Consider the following 12,838-nt stretch of genomic DNA (forward strand, 5'->3'; position numbering starts at 1 on the left):
AGGCAGCCGCAAACCTGTCGATGAGACTCTGCAGGCACTCTTCAGTGTGAGATGTTAAAGCAGCATCGTCAGCAAAGAGGAGTTCCCTGATGAGGACTTTCTGTATTTTGGACTTCGCTCTTAGACGGGCAAGGTTGAACAACCTGCCCCCTGATCTTGTGTGGAGGAAAATTCCTTCTTCAGAGGACTTGAACGCATGTGAAAGCAGCAGGGAGAAGAAAATCCCAAAAAGTGTGGGTGCGAGAACACAGCCCTGTTTCACGCCACTCAGGATAGGAAAGGGCTCTGATGAGGAGCCACCATGTTGAATTGTGCCTTTCATATTGTCATGGAATGAGGTGATGATACTTAGTAGCTTTGGTGGGCATCCAATCTTTTCCAGTAGTCTGATGAGACCACGTCTGCTGACGAGGTCAAAGGCTTTGGTGAGATCAATGAAAGCAATGTAGAGGGGCATCTGTTGTTCACAGCATTTCTCCTGTATCTGACGAAGGGAGAACAGCATGTCAACGGTCGATCTCTCTGCACGAAAGCCACACTGTGCCTCAGGGTAGACGCGATCGGATAGCTTAAAAGTAGATAAATCCCCAGGCCCAGATGGGATGTATCCCAGGCTGTTGTGTGAGGCAAGGGAGGAGATAGCAGGGGCTCTGACACAAATTTTCAAATACTCTCTGGCCACAAGGAGAGGTACCAGAGGACAGGAGGACAGCTAATATGGTACCATTATTCAAGAAGGGTAGTAGGGATAAACCAGGTAATTACAGGTCAGTGAGTCTAACATCAGTGGTAGGGAAGCTATTGGAAAAAATTCTGAGGGACAGGATTAATCTCTTGGAGAGGCAGGGATTAATCACGGATAGTCACCATGGCTTTGTCAGGGGGAGATCGTGTCTAACTAACTTGATTGAATTTTTCGAGGAGGTGACTAGATGTGTAGATGAGGGTAAAGCAGTTGATGCAGTCTACATGGACTTCAGTAAGGCTTTTGATAAGGTCCCACATGGGAGATTGGTTAAGAAGGTAAGAGCCCATGGGATCCAGGGCAATTTGGCAAATTGGATCCAAAATTGGCTTCATGGCAGGAGGCAGAGGGTGATGGTCGAGGGTTGTTTTTGCAAGTGGAAGCCTGTGACCAGTCGTGTACTACAGGGTTCGGTGCTGGGACCCTTGCTGTTTGTAGTGTACATTAATGATTTAGACGTGAATATAGGAGGTATGATCAGTAAGTTCGCAGATGACACGAAAATTGGTGTTGTCGTAAATAGTGAGAAGGAAAGCCTTAGATTACAGGACGATATAGATAGGCTGATAAGATGGGCAGAACAGTGGCAAATGGAATTTAATCCTGAGAAGTGTGAGGTGATGCATTTTGGGAGGACTAACAAGGCAAGGGAATATACAATGGATGGTAGGACCCTTGGAAGAACAGAGGGTCAGAGGGACCTTGGTGTACTTCTCCATAGATCACTGAAGGTAGCAGCACAGATAGATAAGGTGGTTAGGAAGGCATATGGGATATTTGCCTTTATTAGCCGAGGCATAGAATATGAGAGCATGGAGGTTATGATGGAACTGTATGAAACACTAGTTCGGCCACAGCTGGAGTACTGTGTACAGTTCTGGTCACTACACTATAGGAAGGATGTGATTGCACTGGAGAGGGTGCAGAGGAGATTCACCAGGTTCTTGCCTGGGCTGGAGCATTTCAGTTATGAAGAGAGACTGGATAGGCTAGGGTTGTTTTCCTTAGAGCAGGGAAGGCTGAGGGGGGCCTGATTGAGGTATACAAAATTATGCAGGGCATTGATAGGATAGATAGGAAGAAACTTTTTCCTTTAGCGGAGGGGTCAATAATCAGGGGGCATAGATTTAAGGTAAGGGGCAGGAGGTTTAGAGGGGATTTGAGGAAAAAATATTTCACCAGAGAGTGGTTGGAATCTGGAATGCACTGCCTGAAGGAGTGTTAGAGGCAGGAACCCTCACAACATTTAAGAGGTATTTAGATGAGAACTTGAAATGCTATAGTATACAAGGCTATGGGCCAAGTGCTGGAAAATGGGATTAGAATAGATAGGTGCTTGATGCCGGCATGGACACAATGGGCTGAAGGGCCTGTTTCTGTGTTGTATAACTCTATGACTGTAATGACTTAAATGAAGGAACAAATTCGATGTCCAAGGTGGCTGACAACATTAATTTAGCTGGCGAAGTGAGTAGTGTGGATGAGAGCACAAGGTTGCAAAGGGACATTGAGAGATTAAGTGAGTGGGCAAAACTGACAGATGGAGTTCAACTTTGGAAAGTGTGAGGTCATTCATTGTTGACCAAAGAAAGATAGATCAGAATATTTTCTAAATTGTAGGAAGGTAGAAATGGCAGGAACAGAGAGATTTAGGGATCCATGTACAGAATTTACTAAAAGCTAGTGGACAGGTTTTAAAAAATAATTTAAAAAATGAAAAGGCGAATGATAGTTACGCTACAATTTTATACAATTCTGGTTAGACCACTTCTGGAGTACAGCATTCAGTTCTGGGCAGCACCCCTCTGAGGGGATGCAGAGATTCACCAGAATGATGTCGGGGCTAAAAGGGTTAAATTATGAGGACAGGTTGCAAAGACTAGGTTAGTATTCCCTTAAGTATAGCAGATTATATGGTGATCTCATTGAGTTATTTAAGATGATTAAAGAATTTGATAGGCTAAATATAGAGAGAATCTATTTCCTTTAGTGGAGGAGTCCAGAACAAGGGGACATATACCTTAAAATTAGAGCTAGGCCATTCAGGGGTAATGTCAGGGAAGCATTTCTTCACACAAATGATAATGGAAACCTGGAACTCTTTTCCTCAACAAAATCAATTGGAAAAATTCAGATCTGAAGTAAATAGATTTTTGTTAGATAAAGGTATTAAGGATTATAGAGAAAAGGTGGATATCGGGAGTTGAGTTACAGATCAGCCATGATCCAGTTGAATTTTGTTTTATTTATTCCTGAGATGTGGGCGTCGCTGGCTAGGCCCTTGAGAAAGTGATGGTGAGCTGCCTTCTTGCCCCACTGCAGTCCATGTTGGATAGGTACACCTACAGCGCTGTTAGGAAGGGAGTTCCAGGATTTTGACCTAGCGATATTGAAGGAACGATGATATAGTTCCAAGTCAGGATGGTGTGTGGCTTGGAGGGGAACTTGCAGGTCGTGGTCTTCCCATGCATCTGCTGCCCTTGTCCTTCGAGGTGGTAGAGGTCGCAGGTTTGGAAGGTGCTGTCTAAGCCTTGGTGCGTTGCTGCAGTGCATCTTGTTGGTGGTACACACTGCTGCCATTGTGCATCAGTGGTGGAAGGAGTGAATGTTTGTGGATGGGTGCTAATCAAGCCCGCTGCTTTGTCCTGGATGGTGTCGAGCTTCTTGAGTGTTGTTGGAGCTGCACCCATCCAGGTCAGTGAAGAGTATTCCATCACACCCTTGACTTGTAGATGGTGGACAGGCTTTGGGGAGTCGGGAGGTGAGTTACTCGCCGCAGGATTCCTTGCCTCTGACCTGCTCTTGTAGCCACAGTATTTATATGGCTACTCCAGTTCAGTTTCTGGTCAATGGTAAGCACCCAGGATGTTCTTAGTGGGAGATTCAGCGATGGTATTGCCATTGAATGTCAAGGGGAGATGGTTAGATTCTCTCTTGTTGGAGATGATTATTGCCTGACACTTGTGTGGTGCGAATGTTAATTTATTTTTTATTTTGGAGATATAGCCCTGAAACAGGCACTTCGGCCCACCGGGTCTGTGCTGACCAACAACCACCCATTTATACTAACCCTACAGTAATCCCATATTCCCTACCACCTACCTACACTAGGGGCAATTTACAACGGCCAATTTACCTATCACCTTCAAGTCTTTGGCTGTAGGGGGAAACTGGAGCACCCGGCGAAAACCCGCGCGGTCACAGGGAGAACTTGCAAACTCCACACAGGCAGTACACAGAATCGAACCCGGGTCCCTGGAGCTGTGAGGCTGCGGTGCTAACCACTGTGCCGCCCACTGTGCCACTTCTCAGTCCAAGCCTGGATATTGCCCAGGTCTTGCTGCATTTCCACACAGACTGCTTCAGTATCTGAGGAGTCGCGAATGGTGCTGAACATTGTGCAATCATCAACGAACATCCCCACTTTTGACCTTATGATTGAAGGGAGGTCATTGAATGGTGGAACAGGATCAAGAGGCTGAATGTTCCTATGTAATGCTAGCCAAACAGTATTGCTTACTCGGGTTAACCTTAGAGTATCTCTCAGGTTCCCAGTCAGGTGGGTGACCCTATTTGAGGTTTCCATGCAAGCAACAATACTAACATTTTATTTAAAAGCCAAAGAAATTCATGGGTAGACTTATTTTTTCCTATGAAAAATGTGGAAAACAAAAATACTTACTGGCTTTGCTGTGGAACATGTAATAAACATAAGTTAATCAACATTTTGCAGTTGAGAAGCATAACTAAATGAATTCAGAATCACAGAGTCACAGAATTGTTACAGCGCAGAAGGAGGCCATTCGACCCATCGTGTCTGCACTGGCTCTCTGAAAAAGCAATTCCCTCAGTCCCATTCCCCTGCCTTCTCGCCATAACCCTGCACATTCTTCCTTTTCATATGACTGTCTAATTCCCTTTTGAATGCTTGAATTGAAACTACCTCCACCACTTTCTCAGGCAGCGCATTCCAGACCTTAACCACTCGCTGCGTGAAAATTCCTCATGTCACTTTTGCTTCTCTTACCAAATACTTTAAATCTGTGCCATCTCGTTCTTCATCCTTTCATGAGTGGGAACAGTTTCTCTCTCTACTCTGTCCAGACCCCTCATGATTTTGAACACCTCAATCAAATTACCTCTCAGCCTTCTCTTCAAGGAAAATAGTCCTAACTTCTCCAATCTGTCTTCATAACTAAAATTCCTCATCCCTGGAACATTCTCATGAATCTTTTCAGTATTCTCTCCAATGCCCAAACGTCTTTCCTCAATTGCAGCACCCAGAACTGGACACAATACTCCAGCTGAGGTCGAACTAGTGTCTTATACAAGTTCAACATAACTTCCTTGCTGTTTCACTCTATGCCTCTATTAATAAAGCCCAGGAGACTGTATGCTTTATTGACTGCTCTCTCAACCTGTCCTGCCACCTTTAATGACTTATGCACATATACACCTAGGTCCCTCTGCTCCTGCACCCCCTTTAGAATTGTGCCCTTTATTCTATACTGTCTCTGTATGTTCTTCCTACCAAAATGAATTACCTCACATTTCTCTGCATTGAACCATCTGTCACCTGTCTGCCCATTCCACCAACTTGTCTATGTCCTTTTGAAGTTCTACACTATCCTCTTCACAGTTCACAATGCTTCCGTTTCATATCATCTGCAAACTTTGAAATTGTGCCCTGCCCACCAAGGTCTAGGTCATTAATATATTATCAGGAAAAGCAGCAGTCCCAAGACTGATCCCTGGGGAACTCCACTACAAATCTTCCTTCAGCCCGAAAAACATCTATTAACCACTACTCTTTGTTTCCTGGCACTCAGCCATTTTCGTAACCATGTTGCTACCATCCCTTTTATTCCATGAGCTACAAGTTTGCTCACAGGTCTGTTGTGTGGCACTGTATCAAATGCCTTTTGAAAGTCCATGTACACCACATCAACAACAGTGCCCTCATCAACCCTCTCTGTTACCGCCTCAAAAGATTCCATCAAATTAGTTAAACGTGATTTTCCCTTAAGAAATCCGTGTTGGCTTTCCTTAATTAACTCGCATTTATCCATGTGACAATTGATTTTGTCCCGAATTATTTTTTCTAGAAGTTTTCCCACCACCAAAGTTAAACTGACTGGCCTATAGTTGCTGGGCTTATCTTTACACCCTTTTTTGAACAAGGGTGTAACATTTGCAATTCTCCAGTCCTCTGGCACCAGCCTGAGTCTAAGGAAGACTGAAAAATTATGGACAGTGCCTCTGCGATTTCCACCCTCACTTCCCCCAGTATCCTTGGATGCATCTCATCCGGCCCTGGTGCCTTATCCACTTGAAGTTACGACAGCCTATCTAATACTTACTATTTATCAATTTTAAACCCTTCTGGTGTCTGACTTACCTCCTCTTTCAACATTGCCTGAGTTGTATCTTCTTCCTTGATAAAAGCAGATGCAAAGTATTCATTTAATACCTCAGCTATGCCCTCTGCCTCCATGCTTAAATCCCCTTTCTTGTCTCTAATCGGCCCCACTCCTCCTTTTACCACCCTTTTACTATCTATATGCCTATAGAAAACTTTGAGATTTCCTCTAATGCTAGCTGCCAGTCTCTTCTCATGCTCTCTCTTTGCTTCTCTTATTTGCTTGTTCACTTCCCCTCTGGACTTTCTATATTCAGTCTAGTTCTCAATAGTCTTTACCTGGCATCTGTCATAAGCACACTTTTTCTTCTTTATCTTAATCTTTACCTCTTTTGTCATCCAGGGAACTCTGGGTTTGTTTGCTCTATTTTCCCCCTTCGAGGGAATATACCTTGGCTGTGCCCGAACTATCTCTTCTTTGAAGGTAGCCGGTTCATCTACCGGTTTTCCTGCCAGCTTTTGACTCCAATTTATTCGCCCCAGCTCCCTTCTTACCCCATTGAAGTTGGTCTTCCCCCAGTTAATTATTCTTACCCTGGATTGCTCCTTGTCCTTTTCCATAGTCAGCCTAAACCTTATGATACAATGATCACTATCCCCTAAATGATCTCCTACTGATACTTGATCCACTTGGCCCACCTCATTCCCAAAAACCAGGTCGAGCAGTGCCTCCTTTCTTGTTGTACTAGCAAAATAATGTTGCAGAAATTTTTTCTGAACACACTCTAGGAACTCTTGCCCTTCACTGCCCTTTACACTACTATTATCCCAGTGTATAGATAATTAAAGTCTCCCATTAAAACTATCCTGTAATTTTTGCACCTCTCTGTAATTTCCTTGCAAATTTGTTTCTCCACGTCCTTCCCACTAGACAACACCGAGCAATGTAACGGCACCTTTTTTGTTCCTTAGCTCTAGCCAAATTGATTCTGTCCTCAACCCCTCTGGGACATCCTTTTTCTCCAGCACTGCAATGCTCTCCTTAATACTGCCACCTCTCCCACTTTTTTCCCTTTCTTATCTTACCCGAACACCTTGTATCCAGGAATATTTAACACCTAGTCCTGCCCTTCTTTGAGCCAGGTCTGTGTAATAGCCACAACATCATATTTCCACAAGGAAATCTACGCCTGTACCTCACCAGTCTTATTAACCACACTTCGTGCATTCACATATGTGCACATTAACCCTGATTCAGACTTTATTACTTTCTCCCTCACTCTGACCCAACCTAATAACAAACTATTCCCTACTCTTGTGCTATCTATCTCCCCCAGTATTCTGTGCACCTTGGTATTCCTCTCTAATACTTGCTCTTGGTTCCCACACCCCAGACTATTTACCAGTTTTGCTTCCCTCCAGTCTGAGCTCCCTCTCAGGTTCCCACCACCCTGATAATTTTGTTTAAATCCTCCACAACAGCATTTTGTACAGATCGCACCTGCCCCAGAACTGGTCCCAATGTCTTCGGAATCTGATGCCCTCCCTCCTGCACTAGTTCTCCAGTCACATGTTCAATCGCTTAATTCTCCAATTCCTATGCTCACTTGCACGTGGGATTGGGAGTAATCCTGAGATTACTGCCGTTGAGGTCCTGCTTTTTAATCTTCCTAGCTCCCTAAAATCTGCTTTCAGGACCTCATCCCCGTTCTCACCTATGTCTTTGGTACCAATGTGGACCACAACCTCCGATTGTTCACCCTCCCCCAGAAGACTACCCTGCAGCCTCTCTGTGATATCCTGACCCTGGCACCAGGGAGGCAACACACCATCCTGGAGTCACGTTTAATGCCGCAGAAACGCCTGTCTGTTCCTCTAACTAATGAATCTCCTATCACTACTGCACTTCCACTTCTCTTCCTCCTCTCCTGTGCAGCTGAGCCACCTGTGATGCCACAAACTCGGCTCTAACTGCACTCCTCTGAGGAACCATCACCCTCACCAATATCCAAAATGGAAAACTGATTAGTGAGAGAGATCATATCAGGGGACTCCTGCACTAGCTGCCTGGTTCTTTTAGACTGCTTGGTGGTCATCCATTCCCTATCTGCCTGCATGATCCTAATCTGTGATGTGACCACCTCCCTAAATGTGCTATTCACATAGTCCTCCGCTTCGCGGACGCACAACAGTGACTCCAGATGCCACCCAAGTTCCAAAACCCGGAGCTCAAGCTTCTGCAGCCGTGACACTTTTTGCAGATGTGTTTGTCTAGGATACATGGTGTGTCCATGACTTCCCACATGCACAGGCTGTACATTTCACTCAGCAGAGCTGCCCTGCCATTCCTTAATTTTACAGACTATTTATTATAAGTAGAATAGCTTACCAGGTACTCACCAAACAGCTCCTTCCACTGCACCGAAGCAAGAACCAAATACTGAAGGGTTAAAAAAGTGGGGGAAAAAAGAAAAATGGAACACCTCTGCCTCCTTCACCGAACTCAACACTCGCCAAACTCGAATCTCCACACTCGGGTTGTAATCTGCACACCTCTTCAGTTTATGGATATTAACAGCAATTTTCTATTTATGGGCAGAGATTTTTGCTATTATTGTGCCAGGGTATATTGGATCACCAGATGTAACAAATAGAGGAAAATCAGACAGGGAGGATTATATGCCAACTAGAAAGTCCATCCAAATTTCTGGCTGTTTAAATAGATGGAAGATTGGTGGGCTTGATTAAATATGCAGTCCTTCACTCAGGAGATTCAGTATCACGAGCACAGGAATAGTGAAATGTGTTGCATAGTGTCATAGCATTGGCTTTTACCCAGTAGCTGCATGCTAAACAAGGGGACAAATGCATCAACGACTTTAAATATTGCTGTATTTAAGCATTATTTTTGAAAAATACAAACTTCTTGCACATTTATAAATATGCTTCCCAATGGATTTTCATTTTTTCTATTGCCATCTTTTGTCTTACAGCATCAATGAGGTGGATTTTTATGTTTGATGTGAATCAGCAGATTTCTCCTCAAATTGTACCACATTTCCATTTCCCTTAATTGCAGTATTTAAATAACTTTTAAGCACTGTATAGTGCATATCTGTCACTGTCGGGTGTTTTGCGTGCACTGTTTTGACATATTTTCTTAAAGATACTCTGTTTCATCCTTTTACCCATGTAGTATACCCACTATGCTTTAATGTATTTTTATTCTGATTAATGGGTTTTAATAATGCTGCTTAATGATTTGCAGCATAAGTAAAATTAGTCCTTGTTTGTTTTATTACCTCTATTTTGTAATCACAGACGAACAGGAATCCAATTTTCGTAGGCTCCATCCATAACGGAAAGCATATTGGTGCAGGCCAGAAAATTGGGTCCCTGACCTTGTGCTCAATTCCCACTGTGCCTGATTTTCGAATAGACATTCTTGGGATGGAATAAAGAGCACAAAAAGTTGCACAAATGTGTAATCCAAATTATTTTATATTAATTTTGTAATTCAGTGTCCCTGCCGAATTTTACAAGTTCTGAATAATCTACAAGTTGTAGATTACTGCTTGCCTATATAAAATAGGCATAATACAGGGAAACATTTTTCAGTATTTCTTAAAGCTAGTTTTTATATTCCTTCATGGGATGTAGGCGTCACTGGCAAGGCTAGCATTTGTTGCCCGTTCCTATTGCCCTTGATTACAGAGTGGCTTACTAGGCCGTTGCAGAGGGCAGTTAAGAGTCAACCACATTGCTGTGGGTCTGGAGTCACATGTAGGCCAAACCAGACAAGGACGGCAGATATCCTTCCCTAAAGGATGTTTGTTGTTTGATTCAGCATTGAAGCCTAATTTTTGACAATGAGCACATCTCTTTTGCATTGAACATCCTGAATTATTCATTTCCCCTCCATATTTCTGCTTTTTTTTTCATTTTTAAAGAATTTGTCCTGGTCAAGGTGAGGGATTTTAGTGCTGTCGAATGGCATTTTTCCCATTTCAGGGATACACTGCCAGCACAGCCAGATTGAAGCTCACTTTATTTTGCTCCAACAACAAGCCTCAGCCCCAAGCTCAGAAAAACACTCCTGAATGAACTAGTGTGATATTTCATAATTTCCCACACCAGCTGTATGGAGCCCATAATATCCCAAATTTTACATAATCTTTGAAAGAACAAACTTGATGAGCATAATTTTTTTATTTCTGTGCTCATATTTTTAAGTTGTGCCACTGTCATTATGCGTGGGTAGCAGGGCAGATGCTTTCAGGGTAGACACGTCAGTAAACCCTTTTGCCAAATTATCAGCTAAAAATGATTTTGTCTTTGAAGTTTAATCTTGTCATATTAATTATTGATAATGACCATTTTCCCCTTCTCCCCTCTTAAGACTGAAGCAGCACTTGCCCGGAACTACCCAGGAAAGAGAGTGACCAGTTCAAATAATACACCTATTCCCAGGCTACCATCAAACCCTTCTCGGGTTGATCGTCTGATTGTTGATCAACTGCGTGAACAAGCAAGAGTATGTTTCAATTACATCTGGTAGATTGGCTAATTGACCATATTCCATAAGCCTTTTGTTATGCTTTTCAAAATATAGTTACGGATAGATAGAAGTAGACTTTATCATCAGTAATCAGCCATAGTTGTTGCAGAATCTACTGTTATTTATATACACATTATATTGTAAATATGGTTATTGTACCGTTCCTTAACGGTTGGAAGGTTTTGTAGTTTGGCAGTTAGTAACTTTAGAGCTATTTGCTAACAAAATAGTAACAAACTAATTAATTCAGAGTTGAACTAACCAGGAGAATAGAAGAATAGTAATAGTGAATAACTATTAGAATAAAAATAAATCATTTATTTTAACTCCTGATTGTTTTTCTCCCTTTAAGGTAAGGGTTGTCAGTGCTAGGAATGGGACATTTTGACAACGTGCCCTCCAAAGTCAGGTAGCACAGACAAATGCAGGAAAAAAACACTGTCCTGCTTAAACAATGCGGTGCATTTTGAGGCCTTCTGACTGGCAGAAGTGGGGCAATAGCATTCCCGAAAGTCGCAGGGAAATAGTTATCACCTTGTTTCTGTCGGTGGTGCTACCAGCACCATTTTCCTGGTTGCTCATATTAGTCAGCTTAGACAGCCACCAGAATACAGCAATAAGCTAATAATCTTACGCAAATCGGGCTCCGATGACGTGAATAGGACCCCGATGCTATTTTGGTGGTGGGAGTGCCCAATAATCCTTGGTGGTAAAAGCCAAAATTGGCAGTTAAACACCTGCAGACAAAAGTGGTGAATACATCTGTTGAAATTCTTCATTGAGTGGTATGGAAGCATTTGCAGCTTTGGTACTGATTATACCCAGAATCAGTTACCGACAGCTCATCAGTGAGTCATATTTAAGGAGGCTCAGGTTCTCCTGGCGAAAAGTAGCAGGCCTCCTGCAGCAGAAGCTGTGGCCTTCTGTGCCATCTGGTCACTCTGCCAGTAGCAATCAAAGTGATGGTTGCCTTCAATTTTTTTGCTTCAGGATCCTTCAGGCTGCAGCGAAGTTCATGGCACATGTTAGCCAGACAGCTGCAAAGACCTGCATAAAACAAGTGACAGATTCCCTGTTCGCTATGGTAAGCCAGTAGTTCCCCATAGATGCCACCAGTCAGTATGACAGAACAACAGGATTTGCAGCAATTGCCAGGTTCCCACGAATTCAGGTTCCTATTGACTGACTCATGTAGCAGTACATGAGCCAGGACCTTTTATGAACTGGAAAGAATGCTACTCTCTCAGTGTGCCGCTGGCATGTGACCATCATCTACAAAGTATGCTGGAGTGTACATGGTACTCTGGTAGCAGGCATAATATATTCATCCTACATCAGGCCAACAATTTCAAATTTTTTGACCAAGACCAGCAATTCCAAGGACGACTATTAGAGGACAAGGCCTACCCTTTGTAGGCAGAGGGGATGGGTTACAACACCCATCCAACACCCATGATAACATTGGAGTATTATGGCAGTAATTGAGCAAGCTATTGGTATGCTGAACAGCAACAAATGCTTGAGAATTTCCTCCAGTTCTGGCCCATCTCATCTCCCATTTGTGGACTACTGTATCCTGCATAATCTCACCTTGCAGTGGACACAAGACATTGAGCCAGCAGCAGCTGAGCAGGAGTCATTGTTGAAGGAAGAAGATGATGCAGGGTAACCTGCAGCAAGATCTGTATTAAAAGCATCCAGGACTGTTGCGCAGCAGCTCATAGACCCTTACTTCGAGGTAAAGAACAATCAAAAACGTCACATCACCTCTGCATTAACTGTCTTTCAACACCAGTCCTTCAACCCTGCACATAGCAAGAATCACCAGACTCTGACCATTATACAATCGGCCTGCCATTGTTGGTTGAATAACTCAGTAGAACCTGTTGGACTGACAAACTTGCATCGTTGAGCTATTATTTTTAATGCCTTCACAGACTGGCATTACAGAATAATTTCATCGCAGTGTTACCCCATTTTGAGCTTCTTAAGTGTTCCTTTACCTAATCTGCTTCTACGAGGTATTGTTCACAGTGCTGGTGGAGGTCTGCTAATGGTCAGATAGGGTCCTTGATATGCTTGTAGTCGACAACCTCCAGCAGCTCAGGACCTTGAGGCGCCTGCTAAAGACTAATCTCTTGGCTCGTTCTGGATAGCCTGGCTTAGTTGCCTTTCA

General features: G+C 43.3%; 1 protein-coding gene across 3 annotated transcripts in view; it reads left to right on the forward strand.

Annotated features, from left to right (window-relative positions):
• Positions 1-12,838, forward strand: part of moto (minamoto) — an 89,944-nt gene that overhangs the window by 56,765 nt on the left and 20,341 nt on the right. For all 3 annotated transcript variants that reach the window (XM_068013248.1, XM_068013249.1, XM_068013250.1), the window contains one exon: positions 10,504-10,638. In XM_068013248.1, coding sequence (XP_067869349.1) covers positions 10,504-10,638 — 135 coding nt within the window. The remainder of the gene's footprint in view (positions 1-10,503; positions 10,639-12,838) is intronic.

Source organism: Heterodontus francisci, chromosome 33 (assembly GCF_036365525.1).
Source record: "Heterodontus francisci isolate sHetFra1 chromosome 33, sHetFra1.hap1, whole genome shotgun sequence".
In the NCBI taxonomy this organism is placed as follows: Eukaryota; Metazoa; Chordata; class Chondrichthyes; order Heterodontiformes; family Heterodontidae; genus Heterodontus; species Heterodontus francisci.